A 20,617-nucleotide genomic window follows, 5' to 3' on the forward strand; every position below is an offset into this window, starting at 1 on the left:
AGAGCCCCTGTGGGTCCCAGCTAATGTCTGCATCTTTAGAGATTCAGCAAGGTCAGTGATCATGTGTTCGTTAATTGGAGGAAGATGTATTCATTTCTCTCACTATTACTGTTCTCTTATTCAGGCTATGCCCTCTGCTAGATGTCAGGGCTATCGCAGTGAACAAGTTAAATTTTTACCCTCAAAAAATACACAGTCTAAAGAGGGCGATAGACCTATAACAGGTGATAACACAGTGTGACAAATGCCGCTGGAAGAGGCTATCTGAACAGAGAGGAGGCACCTAATACCATCTGCAGGAGTCAGGGAAGGCTCCCTGGAAGAAGCAATTCTAGTTGAGCCCTAAAGGAGAAGAGTTAGCCGGCCTGTGCAAATGGCCCTTGCTATATCTATTCTTTTTGGTTACTTGACAAGCCCAAAGCAGAGACAGAAGCCTGGTTCCAGGTGACTCGAACTGCTGAAAATGTTGCCTCTGGCCCTTGAGTGCCAGCCACTACCTTCAGGTCTGGGCAGGGGGGTGTGCAGCTGTCTTCAGAGCATCCCTGGGCACCAGCAGATAAGGATGGGCCACAGCTAAATACACATCTCTCCCCTGCCCGCCCTACCCCCACCTCCTCGACCAGAGATGCCTATTAATCCTGACAAATGATGACTTACGAACATGTAATGCAAACTGATTCATCATACATTCAAATCCGCCGCCCCGCCCCAGCGGGAGGCCCCAGCCAGACAAGTGTATTACACGGATAATGTATTTGACGTATTAATAAAACCAGCCGCATTGCTCTGGCGCAGGGACTGGGGAATGCCAATATACGATGACAGATCACATATTGATGAAATCCAGATGTTTGGAATCATAGTCTTGGGGCCTTGTTCATATTGACTGAAGGTAAAAAATGCCGTCTGTCAGCACGTTAACCCTTCCTGTCCCGCACTCAGCAGAGACACCAGTCATGGTTTCCTGGAGAGAAAAGGAGGAGGAAGGACGTAGTGAGAGGGGAGAGTGGGAGAGTTATGAGGTGGTTTGGATGGTTGATGGACGGACAGAGGAGAGGGTGAGTGGTTGTGCACTTTTCCTACCTCATGTTCTTGACCTCTCAGCAGCGTTTGACCTTTCCCCCTCCCTGAAACTTCCTTCCAGGGCTTTGGTGACCGTGACGTCGCACAGTCCTCGTTTCCACCCTACCTCTTGGTTGTTCCCGCCTAGTCTTTGCTGACCTAAACTCCCTCCACCTGTTCGAGTTAGTCAGGGTTCTGCTCCAGGCTCTTACCCTCTCTCTCTCGGCGATTTCACCTACTATTAACGTCATTCATTTATTCATTCATTCAGTAAATATTTTTTGAGAATTTACCGTGTGCTGGACATTGTTTTAGGCGCAGAGGATACAGTGGTGAACTTCAGTTCTTATCTACGTGTCAAGGTCTCCCATCTCGAATTCTAGCTCTGGCTCACATACAGTGCCTACTCAGCACTTTCCCTCGGCTGTCTTAACAGTGGCTCAAACTAAGTACATCCATCGAACGCTGAACTCGTTTTCTGCCTTGCCAGGCCTGCTGCTCTCTGTCCCGTTCCACACGTCAGTGAAAGGTCTACCACCTAGCAGTTGCTCAAGCCAGAAACCAGGGAGTCATCCTTAATCCTTTCTGTCCTTTAACTCCCATTCTGTGTGCTTCTGTTCCTCTCCACCATCCTCGTGATACCATGGTTGCCATCAGCTCTCGCCGGAGTGGGGAGAGAACGCCTAAACTGCCTCCCTGCGTTCACTCTCATCCCCCTGTGCCATATGCTACTTTGCAGTTGGAATCAGCTTTTCAAAATACAAACCTGGTATGTCACCCCCCTGCTTAAAACTCTTTGATAGCTTATCATTGTACATTTTTTAAAGAATGATTAGGACCCAGCAGATAGTGTCATGGTTATGTCACTGGACTCCCACATGGTCGACCGCAGTTTGAGTCCCAGACCCAGAGGCTTGAAGCTCAGCTGGGCACATGTGTATACATGCCCAAGATCCCAAGAGGAGAATGGAGAAGGGATGACCATCTCCCCGGGGGGTGATTTCTCACTTTTTCTCTCTCTGTCTCTCTCCAGCTACCGCATGTGCTCTATAGCAAAAATCTCTTTTTTTAAAAAAAAAAAAAGAATGATTTATTTAATTTTTATTTATATTATTATTTTTAATTTGATCACAGAGAGAGGGAAAGCAAGAAAGCATGTCAACAATTCTAGGACTCGAACCACAGTTGGCCATGTGAGAATCCAGCACCTTAACTGCCATGCCACCTGCTGACCCCTGTCATTGTACATTAAAAACAATAACATTGGGACCAGATGGTGACACAGGAATAATGCAACTGGACCTATATGGGAAGGTTCTAGGTTCTTGTCCCAGGACCTCCCTGTGCACCCTGGGCTCGAGTGTGCGTGCACATGATCTGGGCTGCTGAGACTCGGGGTAGACCCTGTTGGGAGCCTGTCTCTCTTTATCTGTCTTTCTGTCTCTCTCTTTCTTATGGAACAAATACAGAAATAACCTTTAAAAAATAATAATACTGGGAACCAGCAGTTAGCGAAATGGCTATGTCGCTGGACTCCCACGTAGTCAACTGTGGTTCACATCCCGGACCCAGTGGCTTAAAACTTACGCCGGGCGCGTGTGCGTGCGTGCCCCAGATCCCGAGAGGAGAATGGAGGAGAAGGGATTGCGATGTGACCATCCCCCCTGGGGATGATTTCTCGCTTTCTGTCTCTATGTCTCTTTCTGTCTGTCTGGCGAGCGCACGTGCCCTATAGCAAAAACCAAAAAATCTCCAAAAAATAAAAAATAAAAAAAAATAATAGTACCCAAGCCAGGCACATGTGCATGTATGCCCCAAATCCTAACAGAATGAAGAAGTGGAGGAAAAAGTATTGCAGCCTGATCGCGCCCCATGGTGGGGATGGGGGGGATACTTTCTCTCTCTCTTTCTCACTTTCTCTCAATTTGAGGAATGCATGTGCCCACAGTCAATAAAAAAATAAGAGCCAAAATCATTTACATGGTTTAGAAAAAAAAAAAGTCCTCTGGAACGTGATCTATCATCATATCTCAGCACCCTGCCCCTCACTCTCTGTCTTCCAGCCACGCTGAATTTTTATTTTTTTTTTTTTAATTTGACAGAGAGAGACAGAGATCAGAAGAGGGAGAAGGAGAAAGCACCCCGCATGGGGAATGCTTGCACCTCAATGCCTCCTCTCCGTCTCTCCTTCCTATCAGGATCTTGGGCACGCCTGCATGTATACCTGGCATGTTTCTCAAGCCACTGGGTCTGGGACTTGAATTGCATAGTCAACCATGTGGGATCCAGCCACCTTAGCCACCATGTTCCCAGCTGGTCCACACACTGGACTTCAATTCCTCACTCAGTCTTCCCCCTTCTGTACCTTCAGATACGCTGTTTTCTGTGTGGAACGCTACTTCCCCCAGTCACCGCTCGACTCAGCCTTCAGATCTTTGTTTAAACGTTACTTCCTTCACCTCCCAGACCAGGTGATACACTCCCAATAGTTCATTTACTTCCCTTTTTCTGAGACCTCTCTGGGATGCCTGTTTTCTGTCTCTATCCATAGTGAGGCCCTAGGTCCCCTGAGGGTAGGCATACTCCTTATTGTCTGGCGTCCATACTACAACAGACCGGTGGTGGCGTCGGATAGACTGTGGACCAGTCCTGAGTTGTTAGCTAGGCTGTGGACTGTGGGTGGTAGCTGAGTATTGTTCAGGCTTACAGGCAGACAGACCTGGATTTAAATCCCTGCTCTGCATTTTGTAGCTCTGTCCCTGCATTGCTCTGAGCCGCCTGTCCTCATCAGTGTGATAGAGATAGTAATACCTACCTGACAGGACTGTTGTAAGGATTAAGTGAGATAAAATATGTTCCATATTAATCTATAGCCTAACACATAATGACACACAATAAATAGTTATTATTACTAATGGACAAATGGGTGATAGATGGGTAGACAGATACATTGACATACAAACCGATAAATAAATATAATAGTGCTATGGTTTGAATATGTCCCCTCAAAATTCGTGTGTTGAGATTTGGTTGTGATGGGATTATGAGTCTGTGAACTTAGTTTGACTTTGGGCCTTTGGAAGGAGATTAGAATTAAAGCCATCAAGGCAGGACTCCTATGATGGAAGCCTGGTGGGCGTATAAAGAAAGAATAAGTCAGAGACACACAGACACAGACATGCTCACTTTTTTTTCCAGGTTTTTGCCATAGGGCAAAAACTCTCTGGAGAGAGAGACAGAGAGATACTGAGGAGGAAAGTGAGAAATCACCCCCTGGGGGGATGGCCATGCTGCAATCCCTTCTCCTCTATTCTCTTGGAATTTTAGGCATGCATGCACATATGCCCAGCATGTTTTTCAAGCCCCCAGGTCCAAGACTCGAATTGTGGTTGGCTAGGTGGAGTCCAGCACTTTAACCACCATGCCACCTGCTGGCTGAGAGGTGCTCACTTTTGCCCTCAGCCATATTACCTGCCAGCAAGAAGATTCTCACTAACTATGGCCCCTGGCCCTTGGGCCTCCAAACCAGGTGCTGAATAAATCTCTGTTCTTTATGAATGACCCAGACTCAGATATTTTCTTTTTTTTTCTTTTAAATAATTATTTTATTTAACTTTATTTATTTATTCATTCATTCATTTATTCATTTATTTATTTATTTTTATTTGACCAGAGAGAGAGAGAAAGTCAGAAAGCAAGCCACCAGATCCAGTACCCAAATTGCGCTTGGCCATGTGGGAGTCCAACACCCTTAACCACCACACCACCTGTTGGCCTTAAAAATCAAGTATTTTCTATTATTAGCAATAGAATGGACTAGAACAATGGGTAAGGATGGATTGGACTCCACAGAGGTAAGAGGGGCCAGAGCCAGGGAACCCACCAAGTGAAGGAACCTTAATCATGGCCAGGAGGAAGGCCAGATACCAGAGGGGATAGCTGTCGGTCCAACAACAAACCTGTGCTAGTGTCTTTTTTCTGCTTCAAGTTCTATTCTGTGTCTTGGTCACTAAGAAATAGAGGTCATTCTGTGGCAGCTCACACACGTGTGTATATATTTGTAGACACACACACACACACACACACATGCTTTTTTCTTTATTGGAGAGGTTTTTTGCTATAGGGCGCATGTGCTCACCAGAAAGACAGAGACAGAGAGACAGAAAGCGAGAAACCACCACCACCCCCCACCAAGGAGAATGACCATGCCGCAATCCCTTTTCCTCCATTCTCCTCTCAGGATCTTGGGCACACATGCACATGCACCTGGCATGAATTTAAGCCACCAGGTCCAGGACTTGAACTGTGGTCAGCTACATGGGAGTCCAGCGACACAGCCATTACACCAACTGCTGGTCCCCCCACACACTCCTTAAAGGCCCAGCTTCCATTACAATCTGTCATTACCCTCATTTTAACCCTCTTCATCCATGGCCAGGAACCAGGTAGTTAAACCCTGCCTTTAGTGGTCTGTAAAGAAAGGATAATAGAGGATTTGCAGCTTGGACAAGCAGAGATGAGGGAATGGAACCTCAAAGCAACGGAACCTGGACAAAACCAACAGACCAAGCCAGAGAGGCCATCACATGGTCTGGGGAGTTGCGAGGCCTGCCCTGACTTGGATTAGTGATGGGGAGATGTCCCTTTGAATGTGTCCAATTCTGCACCAGCTTCCCTGTGGAAGATGGCAGGGAAGGAGCAGCCGGTGCCCTGTTCCCAGTGGTCAGCAATTCCCAACAGAGGGGGGCAGCAGAGGGTTCATCTAGGGCCCCAGTACCTGAGGCCCAGGTCCACAGCTTGAGGGCTGGGCTGGCTGGTGCCTAGTCCAGGCCAAGGAGAGGGTACATGGATGGCTTGACCTCTCTTCCGGGTTCGACCGGCCTGTCCCCCTCACAGCTTAGACAGTCACTTCCTGTTAGATCCTCGTTGTCATCTGGAGGGGAAGCGACACCCTGGAGGTCACAACTCCCAAGCCTCCCGGCTAGGACCTGACTGTCCTGACTCAGCCCTGCCTCTGCAGTTACCTTTGCTCTTTGAGCTGGGCTTGCCCTGTGAAAGGCCGAGGTCAGGAGGCCCTCCCCTCTCGGGCCCCCTCGAGCTTCTGGGGGGATACCTGTAGTGAGCACAGAAGTGGAGGTGGCAGGCGCTCCAGCGCTGGGGTGGCGGGGAGGGAGGTGTGGTAATGAATGTGGACGGGAGGCGGAATGAGCGATCCGTCTTTGCATGCGAGCGGAGGGGGCTGCGGGCGTTCCCCCCACACACTCACACACTCAATCAGGCGCTGTCAGACCTCCGGCCGCCTGGCATTTTGGTGAAGAATCTCTCAGCTAAAAATTGTTGTCAGTCCCATTTCCTCGTTATCAGTGCGAGGGCTGAGGCAGCGCCCGGGGATTAGCAGGAGCGGCGAGCGCCCGCGCCCGCCATCCTCTGCCGATAACACCGGGCCTCCCGCCTCACCTCCCCCATTCATCATCTTTAGCACTGACAGCCTGTCCCTGTCCCCATCCCCTCGTGCTTCCCGCGTCTCCCCACTATGCTGCTCCGCCTGGCTCCTGACCTCCCTAGGGAGTGAGGTCTCTTGGAGAGGGACAGGATTCAACCTGCGCCCGCATGACCTAGACCCACCTGTGACCAGCTGTTGGGGGACGGTGTGTGACCAGGAGAGAGGAGTGCTCCAGGGGAGGCTTTCTGAGCTGGCCTCAGGTGGGCTGCGCCTGCACACCCCTGACACTGCCAGTGGGATTAGAACAGGGCCCCTGCAATGATGGACAGCTGGACTAAGGATTTCTGGGGGCCTGAGACGGACTCCCGGATTCTGGGAACTGTGGAAGGGAGGAACCAGGGGCTGCGTCCTCCCAAGTCTAGGAAGAGTAGGGGTTGAGGACTGCATTCCCACTCCAGCAAGACCGCAGCCCCCTCCTCTTGGCCATCCCCAGCCGTTTTATGGCCCATTTTATGGCCACTGTAATGGCCCGGGTCAAAAGCTTCAGGGAGCTGTATTCTGGGAATTATGCAAACGAGGAGCAGGCCCAGGGCCAGAGTATGGATTTTGTCATTAAACCTGGGCAGGCCATGTCGTTAGTGCAGTAAAACCCACGTCATGACCACAGGTCTCAATATAAAATTATAGGGAACACAGCGGGGGAGGGGAAGCAGGGGGCCTCGTGGCCATGCTGACACCTGCCACTCCAACCCCAGAGAAAGTGGGGTGGGGTGGAGGGCACCAGCTGCAGGGTCTCTCTGCTGATCTCAGTCAATGCCATTCTTGAAACTGGGAGCAAGAAAGAGGGTCCATTGTCCTGAGAGCGAAACCAAGGCCAAGCTCAGCAAAGTAGAATAGCCCCGTGGCAGCAGCAAAGTAGATGAACAGAGAACAGGTGTATGGGAATGCTGATTCCCATGCATGGTCCCGGGCTTGGAGAGAGGAGTCTGGGCCCCAGGAAGCCCTAAGAAGAAGCCCAAACTTGGTGTCCCAGGCTAAAGGGGCTGTATCCTGGTATTGCCCTCAGCAGACCCTGTGTCCTAGAGTCTCCTCTTTCTCTGTTCTCCTCTCTCACCCTTTCCCCCTTTTAACCCAGACTCTGTTCAATGACCTGTTCCAGTGACCTTACCACCATTCCTCCCATTGAGTCCTGCCTTCTTGTGCCAAATCCTAGCAACCCCCATCAGCCCCTTCCTGCCCCTCAGAACCCCTTCATGCCTCCCTCATAGCTCTGACCCACCCTGATTTTCTTTTTTGGCTTTCCTGCTAAAGTATGATCTCCTTAAGACCAAGAATGGATCTCATTTCTTTAATCTCCAGTTTCTCCTAAAATAATACCTGACCTAGACTGATTTAACAAATGTTTGCTGAGTGAATAGACACATGAGATGTAAAGCCAAGTACAGGATCTGTGTCTAGTTGTGAGCCTCAGTTTCCCCACCTATAAAATAAAGAAAATGCCCTGGAGACTTTCTAGGATCTCATTCTGAGGTTCTCTGGTTAAACAGAATTAAGGGTAGAGCTGAGACTAGAATCCTGGCCTCCCTCCCCCAAGACCAGGCCCCCATCTGCTCGTTTTACTCAGAGCTGCCTTCCAGCTGTTCCATGGGCATCTGAGCAGCAGGACTTCTTCCCCTCCTCAGAGACCTCCTACCTACCTGCCTGATACATGCAAAGTGTCCACAGCCGACGTCCCAGCTCTGTAAAGGTTACCTGGCTTCTAGGACAACCTGCTCTTCGCTCCCACCTTTCTTCTTCCCTTTCTCTCTTCCTCTTCTTTGCTTCATCACTGAGTAACCTATGAGAAGCCTGCTATAAATTGTCTGTAAATATAGAAACAGATAAGAAAGTCCCAGCCAACAGGGAACTCATGACTTATTCACTAACTCATCCATTTGCTCCCATTTTCTGCTTGGTATACTACTTCTTCTTTGTCTTTTTTTACTTTGTCAGAGTGTTCTTGTGCTTGCCAGAAAAATTGAGACAGAGATAGAGATACAGTGAGAGAAAGACAGAGAATGCACTCCCCAATAGGACATGGCCATGCTACAGTCTCTTCTCCATCTCTCCATCCTGTTGAGATTTTTTGGCACACATGCACACAAGCCCTGCAATTTTTGTTGTTGTTGTTAGTAAGGTTTTTGCCATAGGATACAAGCTCTTACCAGAGAGAGACAGTGAGAGGGAAAGTGAGAAATCACTCCTCGGGAGGGACGGCAAGCACACATACATGCCGGCATGATTTTCCCGGGATTTGGGACACACACACATACATGCCGGCATGATTTTCAAGCTGCCAGGTCCAGCACGGCCATATGGGAGTCCAGTGCCTTAACCACTATGCCACCTACTGGCCCCCTGTGGATTTTTTGAAGATGTTGGGCCCAGGACTTGAACCATGCAGCTGACCATACAGGATCTGGCTGTCTTAACCACCAGACCACAGAGCTGGCCCTCTGCCTGGTATACTTCTAAAGTCGGTTGTAATTTCACTTCTGTTAGACCTTCTCTTTTTTCTGTTCCTCAAAACACAGACCCAGAATGAACTGCTCCTTCCTTTGAGCCCTCAGATGATTCAGCCTGGGGAGCCATAGTCATCCTCAGTCTTATATCAAAGGGAGGTGGTTCTTGTGTTTAGCCTGAACTGGGAGCTCCCTCGGGTATGGGCTTGCTAGATTTAGCCAATAAATATACAGACCATCCAGGTATATTTTAGTTTTTAAAACGCAATGAATAATTTTTAGTATAAGTATAGCCTATGCAATATTTGGGACATACTTATACTGAAAAATTATTCATTGTTTGTCTGAAATCCAAATTTAACTGAGCATCCTGTGTTTAATCTGATAGCCCTACTCAGGCAACACATGTGCACTGCAAGTTTTTTTTTTATTATTAAGGTTTTTGCTAAAGGATTCAGGACAGATAAAGGTATGGTCTTTATCTCTGAAAGCTGATTTTGACCCTCTCTAGGCACCAGTGGGAAGAAGGAAGGAAGATTGAGGGCAAGTTGAAGAAGAGCTTTCCACTGTCAGAGAATGCATGGATAGGCAGAAATGTTTCCAGACTAATGTAGTTCCTCAGCCCCATGCCTGTAAGCAGAGGCTAGATGAGCACTGGGTAGGAAGAGCAGCATGGGAGGGGCTTTAAGCATCTCAATGAGGGTGCGCTAGGCAACTTTCAGGTCCTTTCTAGCGTGGTAGGCTCTGGTTACTGTCAGTGACCAAGTTGGGGATAGAATTCAGGCTCCCATAATGCTCTCAGTGTGCTCGGGTATTGTGGGTACACAATTTGAAGAGTCTTTTAGAGGGAGAGAGTCCAGAATCAATAAAACTCACAAGAAGCCAATGAGATTATCCAAGAGAGAGGCAGTGAGACCTGAACGGGAGAATATAGAGTCCAGGAATATTGAGAAGCAGACAGACAGATAGGACTTGGTGGGTAGCTGGATGTAGGAGGGGCAGTAAGGCAATGGAAGGGGCCTAGAGTGAGGCAAGATCACAGGCTTGAGGGACTAGGTGACTGGAGGTCTCATTCACTGAGATGAACACTGCTGATGGAGGGTCAGGCTTGGGAAGGATGAAAAAGTTGAACTCAATTTTGAATCGCTGGTTTTCCGGTTCTTGGGACATCCAGGCATTGGTGTCTTTTAGGCATTCGGAGACAGAGCTCTGTAGAAATCAGGAGGAGTCTGGGGTAGAGATACTGATTCTGCAGTCAACAGGGCACGGGTGGGAGTTAAGGCCACGAGCCTGAATACAGAAAGGCCAGCGTACAGAAAGCAGAAAGCCGGGGCTGAAGATAGAACCTGAGGAAAAGCGTGGAACTGAGAAAGAATGCTACCCTGGGAGAATCTGGTCTTTTTGTGTCTCCCACTTGACTTTGAGGACCTCAAGGGCGGGGACTAGATCCGATTCCATTCTGTGTCCCCTCTGCTCTGCACCTGCTCTGAGCCTGGTTCAGAGTAGGCACCAGAGAGTATTTGCTGAATGACTTCAGGAATTTGCTCCCTCTCTTTTCCCCCTTCTTCAGATCTGGGGGATGTGAAAGCAGTGAGGAAGGAGAGAGACAGAGGGGGCACTGTCTCTTCTGGGTGATGGTATAATTAGAACCCCCTATGGAATGGAGTGATCAAGGTTTGATTGCACAGAGCGCTGACTGTGTCCCTGTAGATTTCTGAGAAGGGTGCCGTTCATGATCACAGCCTCTGGAGCTGCAAAGAGGAGTGACTTTCATGGCCTCTGAGACCCTCAGGGTTATGTTAATCCCCCCAACCCCCCCCACCCTAGCTAAGAAGCCCTTAGAGGGCCACAGCAGCTTGGATTAGAGGAGTGATTTGGTTTCCCTCCATGGACTCACCCATTTTATGTGTCTGTCTGTCCTTCCCTCACCAGGTAAGAAGAAAGCAGCAGCGTTGTTTGACAGCCAGGCCCCTATTTGCCCCATCTGCCAGGTCCTGCTGAGGCCCAGCGAGTTGCAGGAGCATATGGAGCAGGAACTGGAACAGCTGGCCCAACTGCCCTCAAGGTAAGCTGCCTACCCAGGAAGCCTGCCTGCCAAAGGAGTCCTTCCACTCAGGCTTCTAGCCCCAGGTCCCAGGCAAAGCTGCCTGGCTGCACCCCAGCCCCTAGGTGGACAGCAAAGCCTCACTGCCATTCCAGACACCTGCTTCCAGTCCTTAGATTCTGCAGAAGTGCTGCCTTCCACATCTTATTCTATTTGGATGTGGGAGGATAGTGGGTCCTCAAGCCCCAGCCTCAAAAGAGCACAAGAGGAGCTGGACAGGGACAGGCCACTGCCACAGGCCCGGCACTGCCATGTTGACCCACAGAGCAGGATAAAAAAAGCAGGAACTGGGTCCAGCAGCCCCTTCAGATGCTCAGCCTGGTCCTGCCCACCAGCAGGGTGAGCACTACCTGCTCTGAATCTCAAGGTCTGAAAGATGCTGTTGAGAATGTGCTCAGGGGAGTTCTCCACTGTCCCCCTCCACCTCCCTTCAGCCCTCCCTCCCTTGTCTCTGCCTGAAGGACTGGGTTGGGCCCCCTCGAGTGCCTTGTGGAGGAGCCAGGGTATTGAAGGGAGCAGGGTAGGGGTGGAACACACTACCTCAAATCCAAGCAATTTAAAGTAACCATTTCATTGTGCTTGTGAAAGCTATAGGGTCAGGAATTCAGACAGGACACAGGGAAGATGGCTTGTGTCTGCTCCAGGGTGCCTGGGGCCTTAGCGGGGGAGACGCGGTGGTTAAGAACTGGGATCATCATGAGGCTCCTTCACTCATGTGTCTGGTGGTTGATGCTGGCTGCCGGCCCAGACCTCGGCTGGGGCTGGGGCTGGGACCAAAGCACCCACACACAGCTTCTCCAGGTGGCCTGGACTTCCTCGGGGTAGCTGGACTTCTTACACAGCAGGTCAGGGCCCCCAAAACAGATGTTTAAGCTAACAAGATGAAAGCTAGATCCCCTTTTATAACCTAGCCTTGCAAGTCACCTACTGTCATTTCCACTATTCTCTATTGATCAAGACAGTAATAGCCCATCCAGAGTCAAGGGGAGAGGGCATATACCTACCGTTTTTGATTAAAGGAGTGGCCAGGCCATACTCTATAGAAGTACTTTATATTACACTAATTTATTTCATCTTCACAAGAACCCTCTGGGGTAGAGGGTAATTATTACCCCCATTTTAGAGATACAGAAATTGAGGTACAGAGTTAAGTGACTTCTCAAGGTTGCACAGTTAGTAAGTGGTAAAGATTCAGACCTGGCCAGCTATGTGGTGCAGTGGTAACACGATGCCCTGCAATGTAACGGCCACATGGGAAGGTCCTAAGTTGGCATCCCGAGGTCTCCCTGTGCACACTGGAGCATATCAGTACATATGCAGTCCTGATCGGCTGAGGCTGGGAGTGGATTGTGGCATGAGAATCCTGCTGGGGGCATGGGGATGTCTCTTTCTCTCTCTCATTCCCACAGGTACGTGGGCATAGAGACACTGATAGAAAGAAATGAAGAAACTTTGAAAATATGCATTCGTACCTAAGTGTTCAATTCCAGTGCCCATACTCTTAGGCATGCAGCCCAACATGCACACACACACACACACACACACACACACAGCGTTTGCCTGCCGAGGGCAGAAAGTGAAAGAAGCATCCTTCCTTAGTTGCATTCACACCTTGACGGTCCATGAGGAGTTCTGTGTAATTTGCTCGCAAGGGAGGACTTCTCCACAGGACGGGAGAAGAGGCAGAGATGGAGGGACCTGCTGAGCCTTGGAAAAGCAGTGGTGTCCTGCGGGGACTGAAGAATGAGGCCTGGTGCTCTCTGCCTCCTCCGGGGTGCTGCTACAACCTAGCCCCAGACCACACACCTGCCCCGCCCACTGTGGCCTTTATGCCAACAGTTTGCCTATCTCACTCTCAGTGACCCTGCACTGTCATTGCCCACAGAGCGTCCCCTACTTCCACACCCCAGCAGAGCCCTCACCTCTGCTCCATGCCCCATGCGGCTGTCCTGTCTCCCAGGTCTGTGCCCCTCACATCCAGGCCCAGCCTAGCGCCCCCTGCACCCGTGCCCAGCGCGGTACGTGCACGCCCTGCGGCCCCGGCACGCCCCCTCCCCACCGGGTGTCTGACAGCCGGACAGCGGGATCTGCACAGCAAGTGAAATTCCCGTCGGATCGATAAAGCCGAAGCGCTGGCGGCGACGGGTCGATGGTTTTATCTGTCTCGGCCCCGCCGCGCCCGGCGCGCTGACAGTCGGACCGGCCGGCAAAGGCGTTCAAGGGCAGCCGCGCCCGCCGCCCCCGCCCCTCGCCTCTCCCGCCCTCCGCTCCCTGCGGCCGCTGCGCCCACCGGACTGCAGGCTGGAACGGCCTGCCGCCGCCCTCGTGATTTATCTGGATTTTTAATTGGAAAAAATTTGCGAATTAATTGATTTCAGGAACTTGCCAATTAACATTGTAATTGGGTGCGTGATAAATTCCCAAGGAGCGTGTCAGCTCCCTCGGGCTGACGGCCGCGCGGGGAGGGCCCCAGCCTTGGCTGCCCTTGCCCCGCCCCTGCCCGCGCCGGTGAGGCAGGAGCACCGCAGAGGAGGCTGCGAGAGATGAGGCCGTGGGGCGCCCCGGACCCCTCCCGTCCGCTCGCCTCCCCACCATCAGCCTGAACAGGGAGGGGCATACGAACAGCCGTTTTCACAGATGGAGAAATTGAGTCCTACAGGGGCAGGGCCTGTGTGCATCACACAGAGCTCTGGCCAGAGGTGGTTGAAGACCTCGTCTCTGGCATGTGGCGCCTCTCGCCCTCTCCACCTCCAGCCCTCCTCTCCCCTTCCTCTCCCCTCTCTTCTCTCCCCTGTTGGCTCCTCCCCTGTCTTCCCCTGCTGTCCCTGTCCGCCCGTCTCTTACCCTTCCTCAGCCTAGCCGGCTCCTGAGCCTGGGTGCTGCTGCCGGTACGCTCCACCATGGGTCCTCTTCCCTCCTACCTGGTTGTGCCTCTGCCTTCCTGGGCCCAACAGCACACAGCAGGCCCCCTGGGGAGCAGGCTGCTACCAAGGGCTCCCAGAGAGAAGCAAGGACCTTCCAGCTTCACACCAGGGCTGGCTCGTTTACAAAGACACAGACATGAACTTATTCACTGGACAAACGGACAAACAGGTACACGCACACACCCCTGTTCAGCACATATAGGTGCATGCATACACACACACACACACACACACACACACACATACACACACCCTGAGAGCACCAGACGCTGTTCCCACAGATAGGAAGAGCAATGAGAAATCCCGGTGGCCAAGCACTTGCTGTCTGAAGTCAGAGGCCCTGCCCACACGCCCACCCTCACTCCTTCTCTATCCTCTCTCCTCTATGGTTCCCCTTCTCAGTCCTACAAAGGGGCCCAGGGCCTGGCCAGTCAGAACGAAGAGGGCAAAGTTAGATCCGGGCTAGACAGTGGCAGACCTTCAGTGCTAGAGGGTGTCCGAGGTGTGTGTGGGGGGAGGGGCTGTTAGAACATTCTCCGGCCAGGATGAAGCTTGGTCACAGTAAAGAGCTGGCTGCAGGACAGTGGCTCAGGAGGCCAGGATGGAATATGATGGGGTAGAAGCCAGAAGGGAAGTGAGGTTGGGCAGGGCCCAGGGGAGAGATGACAAGGTGACCTAGGACAATGGGAGGGCCATGGGATACAGAAGCACCTGGACTAGCTGGGGAACTTACTATTATGGGAAGCTCTCTGGCTTGGAAGGTTGGAGGAGGTGGTGGCAGAAAAGCAGGTGTCAGGGAAGGAGGGGACTCCAACAGGGCTCCAGGCATGCTAAGCCTGGGCTGTCAGATGGTGACGAGTAGGAACTGGATATGTGTGGAGAGGCAGAGACACAGATGGGGAGTGAAGACGGCAGTGGGGGACCTTGCTCCGGACCTCGGGGTGGCCCTCAGGCAGCAGCTCCACCCAGAGAGAAGAGGAGCGCGAACATAGATGTGTGAAGCTGAGAGTGGGGCTTGACTTGGGACCTGAGCTTGGAGATCTTGGGGCGGGGGGGCTTCTGGATGGCGGTGAGATCTGGCTCCACGTGGGGAAGTCAGCTCTCTGGCCAGTGCTTTGACAGGGCTGGAAAACCAGGGAGAGGCTGGGTGACTCTGGAGGAGAGGCGGGGTGTGGAGATGGCAGTGCCCCCACCCCCACTTAAGCCTTATTTAAGGCCGGCCTCGGTGTTTGGTTGGGTAATGAACTAGATAAACAATTCCCCAAATAGATTAAAACGAAGTGTAACTTACAAAGGCGGCTGGTGATGATAGTTTATTCCCGGGCAGCGCACCATTTCTTTATTTCCAAGGATAATTCAGTGTAAATCACCTTAATTAAAAGTGTCAGCCCAGCCCATGAATATTGTACTTAGGAACGCGTTTCCTGGGTCCCAGTTATAATTTAAAACCCATGGATCACTAGGCAGCGAGTGACTGAGCAAGGGAGGAAATCGTTGGGGGCGGGCTGTGGAAATAGGGAGGGACGGAAGGCAGAGCTGATGGGCTGGGCGGGAGCCAGGATCCAGCAGCTCCAGGGCTCAGAACGCTCTTCTCCAAGGCAGCCCTTAACCAGACTCCTGAGTCTCTGGGGGGACCAAACCAACTTGAAGGCGATCAGGAGGAAAGGGAGGGAGGGGCTCCTTGCTCCGAGACACGGAAGGAGTCAGAAGTAGTGCAGGCCCAAAGGAATGGGAAGGGAAGAGCATGGCTCGGGGAAGAGCCAGAGGATCTGACTGGCAAAGTGAGAGGCCGCATGAATGTCCCCACTGCTCTATGCTGGCAGGGTAAACTGAGGCCCAGAGTCAGCAGGACCCTCCCCAAAATTGCACAGAAGCAGAGAAAAAAAAAGAACTCTCAGTCCTTCCCTCTAGCTTAAACCTGGAGTAACTTTAAGGAGGCAGCGTGAGCAATTAAAAAGCAGCACTTTACATGGATGCTGCTGAATGACAGGCTGAGGCCACGCGGGAGGTCTGGGTTCTGTGCCCAGCCACCCTAACAGGTGGGCACTGTGGGGTGCTCCTATAGTCCCAGCTACTCAGGAGGCTGAAGCCGGAGCTTCATGAGCTCATGGCCACTGCGAGCAACACAGCGAGACCTTGTCTAAAACTGCAAACACGCACACACGTTACATACACACGGGAAGAATCAGCACTTTGGACTTGGGCAGATAGGAACTCAAATCCCAAACCATTCTCAAGACTATGTCAACTCTGTAAAGTTTGCATGAACATTCCGTGAGCTAACACACACAAGGCCTATGCCTGCCCTTATAGCAGGGACACACTCAATCACGCCTTCCTTTTCTAAGGAGGATCCTGGTCCAGGGCGGGGCAGGGCGAGAACAGTGTATACAGCAGAGGCCTCCTGCAGTTGCAGGTATGAACGGTGCCATCAGCACTCGTGTACTGAGTGAGCGACAGAATGATGAGTCCCAAACTAGTTGCTCCTCTAGAGCAGCTCAGTTTCCTCTCTGTATCCCCAGCACTTCAATCAGGGCCAGGCACAGACCCTTGTGGACAAAATGAACTTGAAGGGAACCTGTCCTGGCAGCCCTTGGTAATTTTTTGTACCCACTGTGTGATTGGACTGCCAGCAGCTCTGGTTTTACACTCAGACCTCGGCCTCTCCCCATTGTGGAGCCAGGTGGCTGCGCTTCGATGTACGTGTATCTGTGTGTGTGTGTCCAGGCGGCTCACCATCCGTGGGGTGTGTGTGTCGGTGCTGTGGATGCCCATATCCGTGCATGCATTGAGATGGGCCTGTGTGCACCAGAGCTCTTCATCCAGTCTCTGTGGCTGTCGGGAATTTGTCTTTATGGGCCTGTCTCTGGGAAGGGGACACCGTGGCCCTGTGCATCTGTATGCACGCCCACATCTCCAGGGGTGGGGGTGGGGGCTGCATGCATCTGCCTGCCTGTTGGCAGAATCATAGTGTGTCTATGGATGTATGTGCGAATCTGCCTTCATCCCGGGGTTTCTCAGCCTTGGCACTATGGATATTTTGGGTCAGCCCATTCTTCATTGCATGGGGAGGGGCTGTCTGGTGCACTGAAAAATGTTTAATATCTACTCACTAGGTGCCAGGACCACACACACACACACACACATACCCAAGTTTTGATAGTCAAAAATGTCTCCAGAGGGACCAGCAGTTAGCGTAATGGCTATGTCGCTGAATTCCCATGTAGTCAACCGTGGTTTGAGTCCCGGACCTGCTGGCTTAAACTCACACCGGGTGCGTGTGCATGCATGTCCAAGATCCCTAGGAGAATGGAGGAGAAGGGATTGTGGTATGGCCATTCCCCCTGAGGGGGTGATTTCTTGCTTTCTGTCTCTGTCTTTCTGTCAAGTGCACACGCCCTGTAGCAAAAACCTCTCAAAAAAAAAAAAAAAAGTCTCCAGATGGGACTAGCAGTTAGCGTAATGGCTATGTCGCTAGACTCCCATGTAGGAAAACGCGGTTCAAATCCCGGACCCGGTGGCTTAAACTCACACCAGGCGAGTGTGCGTGTGTGTGTGTGTGTGTGTGTGTCCAAGATCCTGAGAGGAGAATGGAGGAGAAGGGATGGCATGGCCATCCCCCCTGGAGGGTGATTTCTCGCTTTCTGTTTCTCTGTCTCTCTCTGTCTTTCTGGTGAGCACACGCGACTTATAGCAAAAAACCTTTCCAAAAAAAAAAAAAGTCTCCAGACAGTGGCGGATGTGTCCCAGGTGGGTAGATGCGCCTCGTGCCCCACTGAGAGCCACTGTGATTTTGCCTTCACTTTCGCTTGTGTACTGAGTACGTCTGCGTCTGGCCTTGTGGGTGCTGAACACATCTGTGAGTCCCTGTGTATGCCCTCAGAAAGTCCATGTGTATTCTGTGTGTTCTGCCCTGGGTATGTACGCTGTGTTTGTTGTGCCTTTGGGCTAGCTCTGTGGGTGTGTCTGTGCGGGGACCCTCTGCAAATGGACTGTGTCCACCCCTGTGCACGTGTCGGCATCCTGTGTCAGCAACCTCTGTGTGCATGTATTTGTGTGCGTGGGAGAGAGCACACACGTGAATGTATGAGCACAGATGTGGTGAACACAGTGGGGGTGGTAGGCGGGGAGGGACAGGAACAGGGATATTAATGTTTCTGAAGTGGATCTGATTTGATACGTCTTGTTCCATTGTCAGCATCTGTTTAGCGGGGATTTGTAATACTTTGTGGCTCTGGATCACTCATGCTTAGCGCAGGATGTGGCCTTGCATACCAATTTTGTTATTAAACACAGTTCTCGCCTCCCCCACAGCCCATCCATCACCTCCCACCCCGGCCCCCGCCTGCTCTGAGCTGCCCACCATATTTCAGGGCCTGGCTCCCGCCCGCCTGCCGCGCCCGATGCCGGAGGGCCTGGGGCTGACAAATTGAATCAGGGGGAGATCATTCCTAGCCTAACACAGTTTGCAGCATGTTGGAGGGAGAATTGACAAGAGCCATGTCAACTCCATCACCCCAATCCCATAGGAACTAAGAGTAGGCTAGGACAGAGGGCGGGGAGAAGGGGCTTCCAGGACAGGCAGAATCTACTGATTCTGATACCAGGAGCCAGGTAAAGCTCTTTTCCTCAGATTCATTGAAGAGCCGGCCATGCATGGAGTCCATGTCCCCCTCCCCGTGTCCAGCACTGGCCGTTGGCCCTGGATAGGGGCTGAGCTAGGCTGAGCACCTGGGGTTGAATGGCCTGGCTAGAGCTTGGCTGAGCTGGGTTGGGCCAGGCTGGGCTGGGCCGGCTATGCCTTCTCTCTTTCAGGTCTTCTTGCTCCTCTATGCTTGCATGCCCTGGGCAGCAGGTGGAATTGTCACCCTGTTCTCTTCTTTCTTGGCAGCAAGAATTCTCTTCTGAAGGATGCCATGGCTCCAGGCACCCCTAAGGTAGGTGTCCAATTATGTGTTTTCCTCCTACTCACCCTAAACTAGGCCTCCCCAGAACTAGTTCTTCCCAAGGTAGCTCTTCTCAGATCCCCAACTGTCTCCCAAACCCCTGAACATTGTCCTGAGGCCTAGGGCTGCTGTGTGTGTGTGTGGTCTGTGTGTGAGGGTATGGTCATGTGACATCTTCCTCCCAGCCAGGAGAAGGGTCAGAGCCAAGAATGGCCTAAGGGGTGTGGATGACCCAGGCACTAAGGCTGGGGAGACTCAGAAAGGAAGATGTGCTGTAGCAGATGGAGAAGAACATAGTTGCAGGGTCAGACAGACAGCAGGGCCTTCGAAGCCAGACCAGGGTGTGTTTGTGTGTGAGTCTATTTGTCCTGACAGCAAGAAGGAGCTGGGGAAGGCACTGGGCCCATTTGGGGAGACAGTCTGCCCCTCTGAACAGACTCTGGGAGAGCCCTGAGAGCATTATATGGAAAAGGAAAGGGAGGAGCAGTATCCAGCGCACAGGAGGGGCCCAGGAGGCCTCAGCACAGTGATGTACTCGCACCGGGAACTCCTGGTAGGTGGACTGGCACTGCTTCCCCAAAGGGGGTGATTTTAAGGGCATGGAGACATGGAAAGAAGGACTCAGCTCCCTCTCACGGTATATCTGTCCCCTCCCCACACCTTGGTGGAAGGCTAGTAAGTTCTTGTAAGTTCTCAAAATAACTCAAAAAGGCAGGAATCCCCAGCTCATTTGACAAGGAATGAGGAGTAAGGTTGAACCTTCTGGAATGGATGAAATCAGTGAGAGAGAGCGTATGTTGATGTTAGAGTAAAAGTCAGGAAAAGTGGGTCAGTGAGGTAGTTAAGGTACTGGATCCCACATGGCCTACTCCATGTTTCAAGTCCTGGACCCAGCAGCTTAAAAAGCACACTGGGTGCAGGTGCATACGTATCCAAAATCCTGAGAGAAGAATGGAGGAGAAGGGATTGCTGTGTGGTCATTCCCCTGGGTGTGATTTCTCACTTTCGATCTCTCTCTGTCTCTCTGGCGAGCCTACGCACCCTATAGCAAAAAGCTAAAAACTAAAAAAAAAGGAAGCCAGGATCAGCAGGTAGTGTGGTGGTTAGGGGCACTGGACTCCCACATGGCCACTGTGGTTTAAGTCCTGGACCTGGCGACTTACTTTCTCACTTTATTTCTCTCAATCTATCCCTCTCTAGTCAAATTAAAATAAATAAATAAATAAAGTTAAAAATAAAAATAACTCTTAAAAAAAAAAAAAAAGTCAAGGAAAGACTCTGGTGGGCTCTTGCCCTTAGAGTCAAGACAAGGGACAGGATGTGGAGGAGGAACAGTCCACAAGGTAGGAGGGGCACAGGAGGGCACGGGCTATCTCAGGACCCTAAGGAAAGAGAGTTTCCAAAGGTATGGGTTGGGCAGCAGTCAAAAGGAGAAAGGCTGGAGAAGGGGCCATTGTGTTTAGAATGGCTTAATGTCACTGGTGACCTCCAAGCAGGCAATTTTGGTGAGAGGGGCCAGTGTGACAAGTATCAGCTCCTCAGGGTGGGCCCAACCACTCGGTAGGCCTTTAAAAAGGGTGAGAGCGGACTCCGCACCTTCATTTAGAAAAGTGCTCAACTGCAGTTGCTGGGGGACG

General features: G+C 51.5%; 1 protein-coding gene across 5 annotated transcripts in view; it reads left to right on the forward strand.

The window, feature by feature from the left end:
• Positions 1–20,617, forward strand: part of RNF220 (ring finger protein 220) — a 347,984-nt gene that overhangs the window by 299,440 nt on the left and 27,927 nt on the right. For all 5 annotated transcript variants that reach the window (XM_006153783.3, XM_006153787.3, XM_006153788.3 and 2 more), the window contains 2 exons: positions 10,939–11,071; positions 18,926–18,971. In XM_006153783.3, the coding sequence (XP_006153845.1) occupies positions 10,939–11,071; positions 18,926–18,971 (179 nt within the window). The remainder of the gene's footprint in view (positions 1–10,938; positions 11,072–18,925; positions 18,972–20,617) is intronic.

Source organism: Tupaia chinensis, unplaced genomic scaffold (assembly GCF_000334495.1).
Source record: "Tupaia chinensis unplaced genomic scaffold, TupChi_1.0 Scaffold000387_1, whole genome shotgun sequence".
Classification (NCBI taxonomy): Eukaryota; Metazoa; Chordata; class Mammalia; order Scandentia; family Tupaiidae; genus Tupaia; species Tupaia belangeri.